This window comes from Gorilla gorilla, chromosome 15 (assembly GCF_029281585.2).
Source record: "Gorilla gorilla gorilla isolate KB3781 chromosome 15, NHGRI_mGorGor1-v2.1_pri, whole genome shotgun sequence".
NCBI lineage: Eukaryota > Metazoa > Chordata > Mammalia > Primates > Hominidae > Gorilla > Gorilla gorilla.
Genome location: NC_073239.2, coordinates 110,662,243 through 110,681,810, shown reverse-complemented (window position 1 = coordinate 110,681,810; position 19,568 = coordinate 110,662,243). Strand labels below are relative to the sequence as shown.

At 52.6% G+C, this 19,568-nt stretch overlaps 1 protein-coding gene across 3 annotated transcripts in view; it reads left to right on the top strand.

Annotated features, from left to right (window-relative positions):
* PRIMA1 (proline rich membrane anchor 1) overlaps window positions 1-19,568 on the top strand; it is a 70,925-nt gene that overhangs the window by 44,097 nt on the left and 7,260 nt on the right. For 2 of the 3 annotated variants that reach the window (XM_019039987.3, XM_004055608.5), the window contains exon 4: window positions 7,692-7,821. In XM_019039987.3, the coding sequence (XP_018895532.1) occupies window positions 7,692-7,821 (130 nt within the window). Of the gene's footprint in view, window positions 1-7,691; window positions 7,822-19,074; window positions 19,246-19,568 lie in introns of all 3 variants that reach the window. The other variant, XR_008671242.2, reaches the window with a different exon arrangement.

Below are 19,568 nucleotides of genomic sequence, written 5' to 3'. Positions count from 1 at the left end.
CACAAACTGCTTCCCTCCTGCACAGTAGAGAAGGGTGTGTCCGTTAGTTTTGGAAAAGGCAGGCCACTGAGGCACCCCCAGGAGCTCTGTGCCCCGGGGAGGCTAAATGCACCTCCCTGGCTTTCTGTCAAGCATGGGCCAGGCACGGGTGCCTCTCACCTGTGGTTATGGGCAGCCAGGAGCTTCCTGCTGTAGGAATCCGTGATTGGAGGGAGGAATTGGGGAGACTTATGAAACAGGGGGTCTCCATGCTAAACCCAGAAGCCTGAGCCAAATTCCCACTGGCAGAGAAGGCGTGGGGGGGGCCCTGAATTGCAGGCGCACGAGGGCACTGTGTTCATCCAGTCACACCCCAAAGGAGATTTCTCATTTCTCTATAGAAATAGGGGCTTGTTGCAGAGGTTGGCCAAGGCATCGAGGTCAGATTTTGTATTTGTGGTTTTCAAGTGCAGCCCACGTGCTCTGGTGCCTTCGGGGTGAGGAGTGAGTGAGCAGCCCCGCACCCAGGCTGGCTCTCCAGACCTCCCCCAGCTGCCATAGGAGGTGGACGCCCTGGCACAGGCCTCCGCAAGGGCACCCTGTGCCCAGGAATGGAGAGCAGCGGCCTGAGAGGCGGCCCCTTGTGTCCCTGAGACAATGGGACCCTGTGTGGGGGCAGGCACCGCAGAAGAGTGGCCGGCCCCACCCCCACACCACTCCTTCCTCAGTGGCCTTGGGGCTGGGGGCCCTGAGGCAGGGAAAGGGTGGTCAGCCCAGAAGAGACTTCTGAGAAACCACGTCCTTTGTGGTGCTTTGGGGGGCAGTTCATAAATGAGGCTGAGAGACCGGAGGACCTGGGTCTGGTCCCTGTGTGGCCTCGGGCAGGGTCCTCCCCTTTTTGATCCTCAGTTTCTGCCTCTGTCCAAAGGGTCTACAAAACAGACTCTGCATCACACAAATCTTTAGCAAAGCTCCGGCCCCCACACTGTCCTTGTGAGACAGACGAAACCAGCGGGGGCTTCAGCAAGCTGGCTGAGGCAGGGCCGAAGAGGACACACGTTCCTAAGTGCTTTTCAGCGTCCCGCCCCCATTCAGCACGCACCGAGTCCCGTGCATTTGCAATTTTCCGTGACATTCTGGACAGTTTCCTCAAGACCCTTTGGTGGGCGGGAGGGAGCGGTGCCAAAGGGGACCCCTGCACACGCTGAGGACCAGCGGTGCCATGAGACTGTCCCTGGAGCAGGGCTGTGACTCCTTTCACCTCTGCTCCCCATGGCCGAGTCACCAGGCCCACACTGGTTTTAAGACAGAGAAACAACTCCCAGCCCAGGTGCTTCTGCCTTCGGTTTCCCACAGCAAAGGCTGAACTTATCCTCGGAGGCTTGGGAAGCACATTCACCGACATCGGCTCCTTGAGGGAGACGGAGGTTGATCTCTACGGCACAGGGGGAGCCCTAGACAAGTGGCACTAGACTGCATTGTCAGCGGTTGTGACCCGCCTGACGGGCCCGGAGCTGGGCTGCTCAGGAAGCCGGAAGCAGAGACAGCAACTGCAGTGACAGCTCCCACCTGACTACAATCAAGGCCAGTGAAGCGCCAGGCCCTTTCAGCTCCTGGGGAACAGTCAGGAAGCCGCTCAGGCAGCCCAGGGCTTGAGTCCCCAAAGACTTGGAAAGTTAGGAGAGCCATCTAATGATGCCTCTGAGGCCCAGAGGCCCCCAGCGTGCCCACGGTGTCACCAGCAATGTCTGGTACTCAGGCTGTGCTCCGGAACCAGGGAGCCATGGGGGCCAGTGGGCTGCCACTCACAGGGTCAAGAGGCCCAGCAGTGGATAAAGCCTCCATCTCACAGTGGAGAAGCAATTTTAAAACCAAGAACATGGCTCTCACTCCCCTCTTCTAGACTCAGACGGCATTCCTATTTAAAGATATCTTGCAAAACCGAGATTGTTTCCAACCTACTCGCTATCTGTTTGATTCATTCATCCCTGGCTCTGTTCCCTCCTGTCAGTCCAGCACCTCCTGTGTGCAGCTTCTCTCCAACAGCTGGCTCTGATGGGGAAAGCTGTTTGCCCAGGTCATACATTAGTATGTACTGAGTTAGCTGTGAGTACCGTCGCAAGGCCCCTGGCTGTGTGGCCTCAGTTTCTCCACTTCTGAAAGGGGAATATAACTGAGCTATGCACTAGCAGTGTCTTGAAGTCTTTCCTACTCCTGGTACCCACCAAAAGGCTGCCTCCATCATCTCCTCTGATAGTCACAAAAACTCTATGAGGACGATAGGGGAGGCATTTGCCACCAAGAGTACCTGGAGGGCTTGTCTGACCTCACACACTTCTTTCATGCATTGGACCTTGGGTGGGTCCACACGTCCACCTCCCCTACCCTGCCCAAGGGAATTTTCTGGTCTCCTTGGTCTCCTTAGCCTCCCTGGACCCCATACAGGTGGGCACATCCAAAGCTACCCACCCCACCTGCTTCTTCTGCAAACATCCATGGGACCTCTCTTTTCTATTTATTTCCCAGCACTTGCCACGATGTGCCATTATATATTTATTGGTGTATTTGCTCACCACTGGCTGCTTCTACTCTTCTCAAAGTTCCCCTGGGGAGACACCTCATCTGTGTTGTTCACTCTCTGGACTCTCAGCTGAATCTCTCCAGCTTATGGAGCTGGCCAGGCCCTGCGGATTCTCTCTTCCTGCACTACTGTTTTGGAAACTCTCTCAAGGCAGTGAGCTGGGCCTATGGTAGGACTCACCTCATTTGTTTCATCGTCTCTTGGGAAATCAGTGTCTTTGGTTGCCTCTTTTAAAAACCACTGTTTCAAATCTTTGGTATGGTTTTTGGATGTTTCAGACAGGAGGGCAGATCTGGCCCCTGTTACTCCATCTTGGCTGGAAGCAGAAGTCCAAAGCTTTTAACGATGCATCTCATAATGAGAAGACAGCTGCTCCTCTGATGAAGCAAAACTGAGCCTGGGCAGCTTGCAGTTGCTCTCTCTGGTTGCCAGCTTCATCGTCTTTACAGGCGTCAGGAGTGTTAAATGAATACAGCAGACAAAGCCTCACTGAGCCTCGGGGAAGACAAGGTGTTGCGACCCCTGAGATGTCAACTCCTGCCTTTCTGTTGTGTTTGCAGAATCTTGGCTGGGAGGTAGAGGGGGTGACAGAGGAGGCAGAGAGCCCAGGTAGTCTCAGTCCTGGAACTTGGCACTCTCTGATTGTCTCAGCCTCCCTGTCTGACCACCTGTCTCTCACAAAGCATCACCCGCATCCCTGAAATAACCTTCACCTTCTGTATTAGCAATTCATGTGTGCCTCTTCCCCCGGAGACTCCTGAGCAAGATGATCAGGTCTTAGCTTTGTAATTAATAATTCATGGGGCAGCTAGCACCAGCCCTGGTAAAGGCATAGTTTACGTCTGATTTATCTTTGTACTCCCAGATCCCAGCACACTGCCAGGCACCGAGGGTGCTCAGTTTGCTGGATGAACAAATGACTGAATGAGCACCTTCATGACGCTATCTTCTCAAATATGAACCATCAGTCTGTACACATGTAAGCTGTCTTAGCACCTCCAGAAAGAGGTGCTGGCCACACCCCATGGGAGGGAAGTTCAGGCAGGGATAGACCCAGCTGTAGCCCAAAGATCAGGGTCCCAACCCTGGCCCTTGGGAAAGTTGCTTCTTGATCCTGGGACTCCATATTGTATTCTCTTTTCTGAAATAACACCTCCTAGACTTCCTCCAGCTCCAACATTCTCTAATTGACTCAAGCAAGGATAAATAAGCATGCATTCTTTGAACACAACAGCTGGCTTTCTGAGCAAAATCCAAGATGTATGCCTTCACTAGGTTTCACAAAATGCCTCCCTCATTTCATAGCCGTTAGTGTTTTTGCCTCTGGTAGTTTTCTCATACACATGCGGTGATAAGTGTGCTTGCAGAATATTAGAGGGGACCCTGTGCAGGATGCTGTGAACCATGGGCTCACTGCTTTCAGGATCAATTATGTTTGAAAAGGAACAGCAAAAGAAAATTCCCACCTAACTAACAGAGAATGTAAAGAAGACAGGCACTGTGAAATTTAGTGCCAAATTCCCTATGAGGCTTATAATCAATCAAGTTGATGAAATTTCTCAACAGGGGCCCTGTTAGTATTTTTCAAGGGACAATTCTACCTTGTGTGAGAGTATCCAGTTCATTGTCATTAACATCCATAGCTGCTGGGATCACACATTGCAACAACCAAAGACAGCACCCACTCCGATATTCCCAAGTGCTTACTGGAGGGGGTGTGGCAGCCCCTGGCTGAGACCACACACCGGTAGCTCTGTCCCCAGCCACAGGAGTGTCGGTGTGACTGTCTGTGGTCCTGGACCATTGGTGGCAGGCATGGCCCTGGGGTCTCTCCCAGAGGTGTCACAGCCTGAAGAAGTAGAGCCATGGAAACCAAAATTGCTTCCCTTTGTGGTGAAAATGAGGAGGTAGACCTTTGAGGCTTAGGGGTGCAGTGTAGACAGAACAGCCTTGGATGATCTGGCTATATTTCTCACTCTCCAGCAGTGACTTCTGACTTCCCAGAGTGTAGGGAAGGTGGGGGCATCACCCCAGGAAGACACAGCCAAGTCAGGGATACCCCAAAGTGAGGAATTGGAGGGAAGGATTTTTTGTTTGATATTTCACCAAGAAAGCCTTGAACAAGTTCATCATGGGGAAAATGAGAATTCCTTTGGGTCTCCTTTTTCTTATTTTAGAGTTCATTCTTATTTTCAATGCTATATTCTGTATCTTTTCAGTGTTGAGGTTTCTAAAGGCCTGGTGCTGCCCTGACTGAGAGGCCCAGTGGCATCCTCCTATCAGCCATCTCTCAGGAAGCATTTCTTTCTTTTTATTTTATTTAATTTATTGATTTTTTTTTTTAGCTGGAGTCTCGCTCTGTCACCCAGGCTGGAGTGCAATGGCACAATCTCAGCTCACTGCAACGTCGAACTCCCAGTTCAAGCGATTCTTCTGCCTCAGCCTCCCGAGTAGCTGGGATTACAGGTGCCTGCCACCACGCCCAGATAATTTTTGTGTCTTTAGTAGAGACGGGGTTTCACTATGTTGGTCAGGCTGGTCTCAAACTCCTGACCTCAGGTGATCCACCTTCCTCGGCCTCCCAAAGTGCTGGGATTACAGGCATGAACCACCATCAGGAAGAATTTCTGATTCGACTTGGTCTCTGTGACACCTGAGGCTCACTCCTAGGCAACTTGCATTTGTTAGTGGGGTTTCGGCGCTGGTTCACTAGGAAGCACATAGTGGCTCCCTGGATCTCCTAATCCAGCTGCAACAAATCAGTAACTGCTCCCTTCTTGCCATCTTCTTTCTTCTTTCCACCTTTCTTCATGCTGCACAGAATGTACAAAGGTACAAGCATTCAGGAAAAACAGCTTGGCATGTCCTTCTAAAGTTTATCATACACACACCACACAACCCAGCCGTTCCACTCCTAGATATTTATCCAAGAGAAATAGGAAAATGTGTCTGTACAAAGACTGGTACACAAATGCTTATAGCAGTTCTATTCAAGATAGTCAGAACTGGAAACAACCTAGGTGTCAGTCATCAGGTGAACGGATAAACAAATTGTGGCCGGGCGCAGTGGCTCATGCCTGTAATCCCAGCACTTTGGGAGACCGAGGTGGGCAGATCACCTGAGGTCAGGAGTTCGAGACCAGCCTGACCAACATGGAGAAACCCCGTCTCTACTAAAAATACAAAATTAGCTGGGCATGGTGGCGCATATCTGTAATCCCAGCTACTTGGGAGGCTGAGGCAGGAGAATCACTTGAACCCAGGAGGCAGAGGTTGCCGTGAGCTGAGATCGTGCCACTGCACTCCAGCCTGGGCAACAAGAGCGAAATTCCGTCTCAAAAAAAAAAAAGAAAGAAAGAAAGAAAGAAAAAACAACAACAAAATGTAGTATGTTCATATAAAGAAATACTATTCAGCAATAAAGGAAGGAGCTGCTGAAATACACAGTAACATGGATGAATCTCAAAAACACTATGCTAAATAAAGGAACAAAAAAAATACACACTGCATGATTCCATGTATGTGAATGTCAAAACCAAGCAAATCTAATCAGTGATTTTAGAAATCAGAATAGTGGTTGCCCCCAGGGTGGGATTGATTAGAAAGAGGCACGGGGACACTTCCTGGGCTGTTGGAAATATTCTGTGTCATGCTGGAGGTGCGGCTTCCACTGGTGCATGCATTTGTCAAAGCTCAGAGGATGGTACTTTTAAGATGGGGGGTGCATTTCACTAGATGTAGATTACACTTTGATAAAAATCATAATAATGAAGCCATCCATATTACCCTTTGGGAAGTCATCCCCTGGTTCCCCACTTACTATTGCACCCCTCAAAGTATCTATTATAGAGTGAACACCAAGTCTGGGGTGTATTTCTGATTCTTTTGCATATATTCACGTCTTGGAGACCTGTCCAAAGTTAATACTGGCTCTCTGTCCATCCATCCATCCCTTCCTCCCTCATCATCCCCTTTCCTCTTTTTTTCTCTTTTCCCTCTCACTTCCTTCCTTTCTCCCTCCCATTCCTTTTGCAATTCTGGGCACTGCTTTCCAGTTGTGTCTGAGTCTTCCCAGAAGCCCTGGGATGAGGCTGTGTGATGTCTTTGCTTTTCTCAGAGGAAAGTGAACCGGCCTCACTGACACAAGTCCTTCAGGTCCACCCCAAGACAGCCTGTGCCAGGGGAGGGAGGACAGGTTCACCCCAAGGACTCCATGGATTGAGTAACTAAGAGAGGGCCCTGTAGCACCAGTGTCCGGTGCCTTGTCAGTGACACTTTTCCAAATTTTGACCACCCCCGTGCAAACTGAGACAGCGGCAAATACCCACCCCACGGGCTGAATCCAAGAAGGGAGAAAGTCTGCGTCTTGCAAAAAATTAGCTTAAGAAATGGACATTGGCAGTCCTCCCTTTCTTTCCTTCCTCCCTCAGCATCCCCTGTGAGCCCCGCTCCCCACCCCCACCTGCAGAGGAACCAGATTTAGTGCCTCAGCTGAGAGAATGAGATGCTCTGTTATTTTTTATGGGGAATTAGACCTGACCCTGCTGTCAGTTAGCTCATGCCGAGGGAGGATGGATGGCCTGGGGCGTGGCTCTCAGCCCCTGCTCTGAGCACACCGGGGCAGGGATGGAGGCGCTCAGAGGCCAGCCTGGCTGGGGGCCAGCCATGATGTCACCTGCTGCAGGGTGGGGGCAGGGATGGCAGGAAAGGTCAGGGAGCCTTCAGCCAGGTGATGGATGCCAGTGGCCTCCCTGTGCCTCTGTTGGTGTCACCCATAATGGTCCCACCAGTGACCTCCCCACGCCTCTGTTGGTGTCACCCATGATGGTCCCACCAGTGACCTCCCCACACCTCTGTTGGTATCACCCATGATGGTCCCACCAGTGACCTCCCCACACCTCTGTTGGTGTCACCCATAATCGTCCCACCAGTGACCTCCCCACGCCTCTGTTGGTGTCACCCATTATGGTCCCACCAATGACCTCCCCACGCCTCTGTTGGTGTCACCCATAATGGTCCCACCAGTGACCTCCCCACGCCTCTGTTGGTGTCACCCATGATGGTCCCACCTCTGTCACTGGCCATGACCAGCTCATCCAGGTGACACTCAGGCTGCTCCTGTCTTTTTCAGCTCCCAACTCTACCTCTTGCCCCACTGAGGAAAGCTGGTGGTCGGGGCTGGTGATCATCATTGCCGTATGCTGTGCCTCCCTGGTGTTTCTGACTGTGCTTGTCATCATTTGCTACAAAGCCATAAAAAGGTGAGTGCTCACTCACTGCACCCAGCTTTAAGCCGAAGGGAACCCCAGCTGGGCTTGGGGCTCCTACACACATCCCGTGTCATTATTTTAAATTATAAAAGTTGTTAAGCATATAAGAAGCAGAAAGAATATACAGTGACCTTCCATCTACCCTCACCCCGATTCAACAGTTCATCAAGATTTTGCTGTATTTGCTATATCTATTTTATTTTTCCTTTGATCTTTTTCATTGCCGAAATATTTTAAAGTTGATCGCAGAAATAATGTCTCTGTCACTTTAGAGAGTTTGATTCCACAAGCAATTGATTAGCACCAATTATATGTCAGGCCCAGTGCAACGTGAAAAATACAAAAATGTTGCAAAACACCAAAGAGTCATAGGAGCTGTTAACAATATAATATTTCTAAGGAAGTTTTTTAAACATTTCCTGACTCCCAAAATTAGAGGGCCCACATTAAGAATATTCCTAACATCTAAAATATTTAAGTTTACTCTTTAAGTTGGTTGTTCTATGTGATTTCACTTTAGTAATTCAAAAGCAGAAAGTAAAATATCAAGGTAAAAGTCTTAAAACAAGTCAGGCACACAGGATGGGGGGCCACAGAAAGCCAATAGACCAGGAGCGTCCTGGTAACGGGGCACAGAAGGGAGGACACCTGGCGGCAGGGCCCGGGCATGGCGGCTCCATGCAGGACAGGCCATGTCCTGGGCATCTGCCACCCAGCCGAGAACCCAAACTCAGAGCCCCCTCTGCCCAAAATGCACATGCTGCAGGGCAGTCTCCAAAAACACTGATAAATAACACAGGCATAACTGTAATCAGCAATACCTCAGCCGGGCACTGGGTTCTCCTCACCAACGTTCTCTTAGTTCATCTCCACCTACATTTTCCCAGTCAGCTCCATTTTGCAGAGGAGGTTGAGGTTCTAAGGAGTTAGAGAGCTGCCCAGGGTGGCACAACTGGCGAGCAATGGAGTCAGAAATTGAACCCAGAACAAAAAGACTCCGAAGCCCAGCCCTGACTACACACCGTGTTTCAGGGTTATTGAGGAGTTCGACTCCAGTGTTGGGCTAAGAACAGACCTCGGTATTCCTGCCTGCCCTTCCTCAGGGATGTGGGAGAGGGGACACTCGGGGTTTGGTGAGGTCCGTCTGTGCTTCTTTGAGGCCAGAAGGACATACAGACAGAAAGGCCCAATGCTCTAAGACCCTGTAACTCTGGGTAGCGGCTTAGTCTTGAAAACCAAGGTGGGGCCAGGCGTGGTGGCTCACGCCTGTAATCCCAGCATTTTGGGAGTGGAGGCGGGTGGATCACCTGAGGTCAGGAGTTTGACACCAGCCTGACCCACATGGTGAAACCCCGTCTCTACTAAAAATACAAAAATTAGCAGGTCATGGTGGCACATGCCTATAGTCCCAGCCTCAGGAGGCTGAGGCAGGAGAATCTCTTGAACCCGGGAGGCGGAGGTTGCAGTGCGCTGAGAGCGCACCACTGCACTCCAGACTGGGCGACAGAGCGAGACTCCATCTCAAAAAAAAAAAAAAAAAAAGGAAGAAAGAAAACCAAAGTGGATGGTTGGAGTCTCCCAGGGGACATAGCTAATCCAATTCCCACGTGTTTTGTAAGCACCTCCTTTGTGCCAGGCTTGGTGGGCATACAAACAGGTAAGACCCAGGCTGTGCCCACAGGCTGCTCCATGAGGCTGTGCGAGGTTTGCTGGCAGCCCACTGTGGCTGCCCGGAGGAGTCACGGTGCATTCTGATCTGGACCATAAAGCATTTGAGCTGAGGGCCTGCTGGAATGGGAGGAGGGTTTTAAGCAGCAGAGCAGAGGAGGCATTCTAGGTCAAGGCACCTGTGAGGTGAGCAGCCGGACACCAGGAAGCCCCTGCGATGCAGGAGATGAGGCTGGGAAGCCGTGAGCCTGACTGGGGAGGCCTTTGTCACCAGGCTGAGTGGTGACTTTGCCTGTGACTAGACACTAGGAAGTACTGAAGATTAGCTTCGGTAGCTGCTTTTCGGGGGAAGAGTGTGCGCCACCAGGCTATGGCTGCCAGTCTCCTTGCAGACACGCCCCACTTCCCCTGGGAGAGGCTCAACATGAATAATCTGTTTAATATAAACTCGTGTTCTTACAAAAGACACCTGAGCCACTTCTGCCTCCCTCCCTGCCCCAAACCTCCCCTGAAGAAATGTGCTGCCTGCTTCTACCGGAGAAGGGAAAGAGAACAAACTCACATTAATAGCTCACTAGGGCAGTGCTGCTCAGCGGTAGCCTGCTGGGCTTTGTCTCAGGTGGGCTGGGGGCTCCCAGGAAGGGTGTGAGGGGCGTCATCTCAGAGCAGCTATAGAGGGGCCTCCTGTCTGTCCTCTTCCACTTTCTCTGAGCTCTTGGCTCCTGGGTCTGTTAGCACCCTGGAAAACAACAGAACTCATCCCAGATGGCTCAGTGGACCAGACTTCAGATAGTGGGCTTCTTCCAGGGGTATGGGCGGGGCTCCACCAGGGCGTGGGCGGGGCTTCTTCCAGAGGCATGGGCGGGGATCGTTATGTGGTGTGGGCGGGGCTTCTTCCAGGGGTGTGGGTGGTGCTCCTCTGGGGCATGGATGGGGCTTCTTCCAGCGGGTGGCGAGGATTATTCCAGCGCTTTGGGTAGGCCCAGAGAGCAAGTGGGGCAGGTGAGGCACTCAGGGACTTGCAGAGTGGGGGCGGTTAGCACCTCTAGGAAGACAGGCAAGCGGGAAACTAGTGCCGTGGGAACCTCGTGAGAGACTCGCACTTAGGAGAAGGGCCGCCTAGCAGGAGCTGCGGTTGGAACTGTCAGAGAAGCAGCCCCAAAACAGGCAGGAAGTGGGAAGAAATGCTCCCAGCAGCTCTCCATGCTTAGGTTTCCCGTGGGTGCCTCACACTGGCCAAACCCAAGAAGCAGGGGAATCAGGACACACAGTCAGTAAGGTCGGCCTCCCGGGGGCACAGGGCAGAAAGCCCGTGAAGCAAGCAGTTGGGGTGTAAGCCAACGCTATGCTGCGCAGCCCCTTTGCTGCCCTGCACCAGGCTCTGCATCCATCTGCGGACCAAGACCTGGGGACACCGAGGAATAGGACCCAGCCCTTTGACCTCGAGGTCTTCATAATCCAGAGAGAGCATCCCTGGTGCAGCAGACAGATATTTAATGACAAGAGGGGACTGTGTTCATTGCGGGTGAAGGCAGAAATAGAGCCCAATACTGCCAAAACCCGCCTAGAAGGAGGCTGGGGAGGGCGGCCTAACCCCTTGGTGGAAAGAGAAGGAGGCAGCAGAAGCTGCAACCCCGCCTACAGAGCAAAGTGCTCCCCACTGCCCCCCCAGGCGCTGACCTCAGCTGGGGCTGTAAGAGATAGCATCCTCACTCAGGCCAGCTGCCTGTCCACATTTCTCTCCAGCGAAGTGGAGGATTTCTTGCTCACGGCCAATTGTTTTTGGTCAATAATTCATTGAAACATGCCTTTTCTCTCAGGAAACAAAAGTATCTCATGTCACTGCAAAACCATTAAAAGGAAAATTTAGTGATAAACCCTACTCTTTTTTTTTTTTTTTTTTTTTTTAACTCTCATAGCCTCGAGTCCTAGGGATTTCCAAGAGATCTTTGTAAATGGCCCCAACACAGCCTTTCAGAGCCAGGTTGCCAAGAGGATGTTCCTAGAATCGGGTAGGTCAGGGAGGAGGTGACTCTGGAGATGCCTTGGCACCTGGGGGTGTCAGCTGCCGGGACACGGGCCTCGGCAGGGATGGGCGGACACCGAGGGCTGAGTTGCAGCTGTGGAAGGCGCACCCCACAGGGCCCTCACATCTGTGTCCAAGGCCTGGCTGAAAGGGGGCTGGACCTTGGCAGGAGGAAGAGTCTCACTAGCACTTGCTAGACGCAGATTAGGTGAATTAACGCTTCCCCCTGTGACTCAGCAAACCTTCACCAAGTCCCACCTGTGCACTGGGTAGACGGTGTTCAGAGGAGGGGCACCTTGCCCAGACCTGGTAGCCAGGTGGGGTGGGAGGTTTCTTAAAGAGGTACATTAGCCAGGCCAGGGGACTGGGCGGGGAGGGTGTTACTTGAATTTGCATGAGCACGAGCAGTGGCCCCCAAGTCTGCTGTCAATGACCCCAAACTCCAGAGGGGGTTCCCAGCCATAGGGAGCCCATGCAACATGCATTTTGGTGGCTTCATTGCCCCGGGCTTGTTGTAAACAAGCCTTTTTATCTACAGCCACATGGAGAGCAGGCCCCAGAGCCCTTGGGTGCTGGGTACCCCCACCTGTGCCTGGCACCCAGGTGTCCTCCCACCCCTAGGCCTGACGGGCACATGTTTCTGACAGCAGGACAGCCTGATTTGTTAAAAGAGCCCAGAACTGGGAGTCAAGTCCCCAGGCCTGTTCCCTTCCCAGCCCCAGCCCCGCCGGGCTCAGCTGGGCTCAGCAGGTATCGCTTCCCTCTGTGGCCTCCGTTTTCCCTCTCTGAAATGACAATCTCCGAGCAGCCTTTTGTGTCCCCATCCTGGATTGCAGGGGGACCATCACCACTCAGGCATTCAGCCTCTTGGATGTATAAATGCTGATCACTGTGCCTGCCAGGGCTGGGCCAGGTGCCAGGACCAGGTGCCAGGCACTGGGCTACAGGAGTGGGCACCACCGGCACAGTCCCTGCCCATGCTGCACATACCTTTTCGGGGGAAGAAGTGGGCATCAATCAGACCAGACTGCCCCCAAAGAACGGTGGATCACAGTCAGAGGAGAGGCAGAAGAGCAGAGACAACACGAGTGTCCGTCCAGGGCAGGAGACAAACCTAAAACCAGTGATGACCACAGAGAGTCATCAAGATAAAGCTCCAAGGGGCAAGGCACCCGCTGCCCAGGTAGACCTCAGATCCCAGCTGGGGGAGCCCCACAGGCCTGTGCACTTGCAGGGATGCGGCTGTTTTCCTGGGGTGGCATTTGCAGCTTCTCTGACAGCCACACCCTTCACTCAGAGAAGAGCTCCTGTGTTGAGGGGAGATGATGCCCACCCCCTCCACGGAGACACGCCCACACTGGCACAGGAAGAACACCTTGCCTCCATTGGCCATCTGTGGCATGGGTCTGTTCCCAATTGCCATGAAGCCACTGGACAGGCATTTCCCTCTCACTTACTGGTATAATTGGCAGAAAGACCAATATGTGGTTTCAGGACGGTTTGGCTGACCCTGCAGACGTTAATTGCTGACCTTAAGCAAGCGTGCTGCTTCCTGGATGTGGGCTTGAGTGTGCGTGATTGTGCCTAAGCACCACTTATTGCTGGGCTCTGGCCCTCATCAGCTGTTTGTGGTTGAGCCACTTTCAGTAGAACGAGCACTTTTGAATGCTCAAGTCTTTTTGAAGGCGCCTTAGAAAACCCATTGACTGGCACAGGACTGTTCAGTGTTGATCCATTTATTGAGCACCTAATGTGTGCTGGGGACTAAGCACAAGGGATGCAGAAGAAACAAGACAGTCCCTGTTCTCTTCCTGCTGGAGGAGGCAGATTAAGCACACACACCAGCAAATTAATAAATGAGGTGATCTTAAAGACTATGAAGAGAAAAAAAATACAGGGTAATGGGGAAGAGAAGGAGAAAGGAGTGAAGGTTGTGTCCTCTTTAAAGAGTCAGGCATGTTGTGCATGCCTTTTGAGACAGCTTAATGATTAGAAAGTATGGCTAGAGCATTGCACATTTATTCCCTCCTTTTAATTTAGTTTTAATTTTTATCGAAGGAATACATATACATACTATGGCTTAAAATGTCAAATGTGCTCCCAAGGCTCTTAAGAAAGACAGCAGCCCCCTGTCTTTTCCCCCAAGTCACATTCTTGAGAGGCAACCACTTTCAACAGTTAGCTGTTTCTTCTGATGTTTCTCTCCATATGCTAAGTGATGTGTATACTGCTATTTAAATTTTCTTTCCATTTTAAGCACCATCTATTTACTTTCCACTGTGGAAGATACCAAGGCCAGCACCCTTGCAGTACAGACATACAACATACTTCCCCTCTTCTCATTCTCCACCTAGAATGGGGCTCAGTATGGGATTCTGTGCCTATTCAGTGCTTACCTTAGTGTAACAAAGAACATATTGTGCATAGCTGAGCCACATAGCGTACTATGCTGTTTCCTTTCCTGGGGTTAACAATGCCTCCTCTCAACACAGTCAAATGTATCAGTTCCATTTTTGTCCTGGGGGCTCCATGCTCCTCTCCAGGTGGACCGTGGGTCTCTGAGCCTGTTGCACAGTTGTCACCCTACAATCATCCTCTCCAGTACCCTTCCAAGCTGGATGATCCCAACACGGCTCCTCCCTGGGAACCTGCTACCCTCAGCTCTCTCCCTCCCTCTCCAACTCCAGTCTCTCATCTCCTTAGCTTGATTATTTCATGGATATTTTTCCCAAGATCTTTCCTGGATCATAGACTCAATAGAAAGTTAATCAGTGAAATTAGTTTTCTTTTTAGGATTTACACTCTTTCTGGAGCTTTGGGATAGCCCAGAGAAAGGTTAGTTCTTACTGAATGTGTGGCATATAGAGAAGATCTGGTTACCTGGGGCACCTGGAATGCCAGGGAGGGGTGGAAATGAGTTTCCTATGGAGTCTGAGCCAGAATGAACCTTCATGGTCAAGGGCCAATCCCTTGTTTTACTGATGTGGGAACTGAGGCCTTGGTGGGGAGAGAAATGGTTCAGGTTCCAGAGGTTTCCTGTCCTCCTCCTGGCTCATCGAGCACTCCCAGAGGTCTCTCTGGTCAGTGTCCTTCCCCTCATTTCTTCCAGTTGAGTCCTTGCTGCTCCTCCCTGGAGACCTAACTCAAATGCCACCTCCTCTGAGATGTCATCCTGGACGAGTATAGAGCTCTCTCTTCCCTGTCCAACTGCTAGAGTCATAGCTGTCCCTGAATTTACAATTCTGCTTTCTGCTGTAGGTAGGTGTATGTCGGTGTTCGTGTGCCCACACGCTTGCGAATGCGTGGTTGTGTGCACACACGGTAGATGGGGATTGGTCATCTCATCTTACTCATCTCTCTCCCGATGGTGCCTGGCACGATGCCTGGCACATAGTAACTGTTCAGTGGTGGTTTCTGTGGTGTGAATGGAGGCTTGTTCCCACAGACTTGCCAGAGTCCACCTTTTAAACTGACAGACTCTATTTAGAATTGCAGTAAACTCATTTTTTTTCTCTATCTGGATGAGTGAAATGGTCTGCTTTTGGTGTAAATAGCATGCACCAAATTTTAAGTGTTGGGCCTCACCCCTTCACCAGTTTCAGTTTTCCCAGCCCCCTGCCATTCCTGCCCCCTCCCTCTCAACCCCATTTCTTCAGTAGGCCTCCTGCCATTCTCTCCCTTCCCCATACGCATGTACCCTGACTCAGCGGTCCCCTCTCCAAGCTTCGGAATAGCACAGCCTCTCTCCCACCTGCGCATAACACACTCCCAGGCTGTGAATGCAGTGAAGCAGCTCCGCCATCTACCTCCTCTTCTTCCTCCCCGCAGGACACACCTACTGTGCCAGGGGCCAACCCAGCCCTCTCTCCCTCGTTGCCTGCTCTGGCCTTCAGCTGATCTGCAGAGTCAGGGCCAAAGGAGGGGCATGGGGAAGAAAAGGTTGGCCAGGCCCAGAGGCCAGCAGTGAGGACCAGGAATCAGGACAGGAGTGGAACTGCTCCATCCACCCTCAACTCACCACAAACTTCCAGGAGCAAGAAATTCACCTTGAATGCATCTTGGTGCATTCCTGGGGCCCTGAGACTGGGGGTTATCTCATGGGCCAAAGCCTCTTGGCCAGGTAGGGTCTCAATGTGGTTCCCATCTGTCACCTCTCCCTGCTGTTCACATGTGTACCTGTAGCAACACTCCCTCCTCCCTACTGCCCCAAATCCAACCCAGAATCACCACACCTGGTTGTACTGTGAGTCAGGTCAAAGTTAGTATACTCCAAGGAAGGGCCTCCTGAGGGCAAGTGCTGAGCATCGATGCATGGCCTTGGCTTCTCAGAGACCATCCTGCATCCTTTGGAACCTGGGCTGAATTCAAGGAGCTGGCACCTGTGCTTAGTCCAGAATCAAGACTCGATCTTCTGACTCCTTGGCCAGTGCGCCTTCCCCTGGGCCTAATGCCACCTTCTAGGCTGTCTGGGGCCTGGCTCTTTGGAGTCCCAGAAGATGCAGTGTCCTCACCATCACACCCACATCCTCCATCCAGGAAGAGGTCAGGCCAGCAAGGGGCAGGGGCACGAGGTCCTGACCTGCCCTGGGCTGAAATGCTTCTTTGGACTTATTTGTCCCCCTATAAAGACCCATCTTCCATGATGGGTGATAAGATCCCATCCTGCTGTGTGATGCAGGCAGCAGGGACGAGCCTGCTTCATCTGCCGGCATCCTTGGTGTGGGGCGCATGGAGCCCAGGCCTCCGTGCACCGTGGACAGTCATGGACAGAATGCTCAGCAGATTGAGGGTGTGTATGCTCTGGGCCAGCTGATGGGAGACCCAGACAGATCCCTGCTTCTTGGGGCCTTTTTCTTTTGTCATCAAGAAATGCATGCCTCTCTGGACCCATCTCTCCAGACATGCTGGGTCAAGGTCATGGGGCAGGGTGAGGGTAAATGGGAACCCCCATTTAAGAAGTCTTCAGGTGACGCCCACTGCAGTCAGGATAAGACCCAGACACCTTGCCCCGGCCAGCTGCACCCTACAGGGGCTGGCTTCTGCCCCACTGCTCCTGCTGGTGTTTTTCTCCTCCTCTCTGCCCTCGCTCAGGACTCTCCAGCTGCACAGGCCTCCATCCCAGCTCTGTCCTGCTCCTTGCATGGCACGGTCCTTCTCATCCCCTGGACCTCGCTGACCTGTCAGCCTACCAGGCCTCCTGCTATTCTCTGCCTCGACGCCTGGTTCTTTGCTGTCTTAGTTCCTCTCCTAATTTGCTGCAGTCTGTTCATTTGTGTACTGCTGGTCAGATGACTACCAACCTGGTGCCAGCTCGAGGCCAGTGTCCTTGGGCCATATGAGTCTGTTGTGTGCACTGAAATGAGCCGAACCCACAGGACCATGGAGGTGGAGCCACCTGTGAACGAATCTTGCCCGTGAAGAGAGGCGCCCTGTGCCTGAGGTTGGGGAGTCCGGGGGAGGGGGATGGGCCACGTCTCTTGGGGAGACACCCCCTCAGCCTCCTTGTTTGCTTCCGGAGCCCCCGAAGCAGTGCCGGGCATTTCTGTAGTGCCCATGGTGACCAGGCTGGGCTGGGCTGGCTCAGGACAGCTGAGCAGCGTAGGATGCAGGGGAGCCCTGGTGGGGCGTGACCGCCCAGGAGCTCAGGGCAGGTATCTCCTGGAAACCCAGCCTCTAGGAAGAACAGATGGCTTTGTGTATTCCCATTACCAATGAAGGCCTTTTGTGACAGCAAGACAAGGTGAAGGGAGGTTTTGTGACAGGAAGACAAGGTGAAGGGAGGTTTTGTGACAGGAAGACAAGGTGAAGGGAGGTTCCGTGACCTGGGGCTGGTGTCCAAGGGCATGCCCACATGTGTCTGCCTGTGCCCACCTGTTCTGTATAGGACCCCCACCAGACCTCAGCCAAAGGCCCTTCTACCCAGAGGTGTTCCCCAGCCCCTTCATCCCCAGCACAGAGGCGGGTGGCAGGGAGGCATTGTCCCTGGAGTTTCAGGGAGGCGGGTGCCCAGACCCCCAGTGAGACGGACACCGTCTGGGCCGCTTCTGCCCACAGAATCCCCAGCAGGGATCTCCATCCCCCAGCACCATTCTGGCATCTCGGAGGCTTGAAGGACAGTCACCGAGGCCTGAGCTAGCTTGGAGGTCCCTGTCCAGGGCTCTGTGCATGACCCCGCAATCCTTTCTTCAGCCTCCGGGCTGGGAAGGGCTCTGCCCTAGATCAAATCCCAGGCTGCAGAGCAGTGCTCAAGGGGAGAGAGAGTCACGCCTGTGAGAAGCCCCTTCCTCGGCAGACCCCTCTCTGCTCCCCTCGGCCCACAGCTCCCAGGGGAGGATGCAAGCATGAGAAATGCACAGGCGCCAGTTCCGCCGCAGCTCAGCAGAGGCGGCCAAACAGGTGATCCCAGGGGATGGTCCAGACAGTGGGTCCCACTGGCTGTGAGGACGCTTGTCTGCCGCATGCCTGTCTCCCACCCCCTGGGCGATGGAGGCTGGACGTGGGGCTGCTGCTTCTCACGGTGACGCCCTCGAGGCTCAGAAAGGCTTTTTGCAGCTTCTTGACCCAGCTTTGGGGAAGTCTGAGGTCTACAGAGGCGTCTCATCATGGAACGCTGAGTGTGTGTGTATATGAGTGTGGGGATATGTGTCTATAGGTATGCGTATGCATATGTGTATTCATATGTATGTGTGCATGCATGTGCACATATGTGTATGTGTGCATATGTGTGTAGGGACATGTGCGTATGTGTATATTGTGTGTGTGTTTAAGTACATGGGTGTATGTGTATATTGTTTGTGTGTGTGGATTTGTACATTTATGCGTATGTGCCTGTGTGTACATATATGTGTGTGTGTAAGTACATGTTTGTATGGGTTTGTGCATGTGTACATGTGTATGTGTATATTGTATGTGTGTGTGGATTTGTGCATGTGTACATGTGTATATTATATATGTGTGTGTTTGCGTACGTGTGTATGTGTATAGTGTGTGTGTATGTGGATTTGTGCATATGTACATGTGTCTATGTGTACGTGCCTGTGTGTGTTACGCAGGTTCATGTGTGTGTATGGGTGTGGGAGGGTGTCGGGGTGGGCAGTCGGGGGATGAATACCTTCATAAGAGGTGAGTCCGGGACCTTTAACTTTCACTTCTCCCAGGGGCGCATGAGGCAGGAAGAGAGCCTCCCTTCTCAGGCTCCCAGAGTTGTTCTTTGCCTCCATCTCCTCCATCCCCACAGAGCAGCAGGCTGAGGGGGAGGCTGTCACATCATGATCAGCAGGGCCTAAGAGGGGTACCTGGGTCCTGGCCCTCCTTGCCCAGGCCAGAGATGCTGGTGGAGGCACAGTTTCTGCAGGGGCCCCTCGTGGCTGCTGGCATGTGCGGCTGGAGCTGTCCGCGCGGCACTCCGAGCAGGCAATGTGGGAGCCTGCTGCCCTCCAAGCCCAGGGCAGGGGACAAGAAGTCTCAAGGTGGCAGAGCCCACCCTCCTACAAGCAGGAATCCTGGGTGCCGCCAAGGAAAGTCTCACTAACCTCTCTCTTGGTTTCTAGGAACCATGCCATCTAGGGAGCCCTCTGTGGCCATCTCTGCCTGGACCAGGGTGGAAATGCCTCTTCTTGGTTTAGCGAGACCAGCCTCAGCTGACTCACAGAGCTGCAGAGCCAGGCTGGGTCCTAACAACTCTCTCTAGCATTTCCGGAGCCCCACGGGGCACGCGTTAGGTAGGAAGTCTGTGCAGACTGGAGAACCTTGGCTGCTGCCAGCCAGTGGGGCCAGCTACCTGGTGACACCTTTTCCCCAGCAGTACTGAGAGCTAACAAACATTTACGGAGCACTTACGGTATGCCAGACGCTTGTCTAAGTGCTTGACATGGACTAACGTGTTTAATCCTCCCAAGAAGCCTGTGAAATGGACACCACTATTGTGCTCATTTCAAAGACAAGAAACTGAGGCATAGAGAGGCTATGTAGCTTGCCTGAAGTCACACGGCCAGAAAATGGTGGGGCGGGGGTTTACTGAGCCTTGACATCTGCCTCCTAGCAC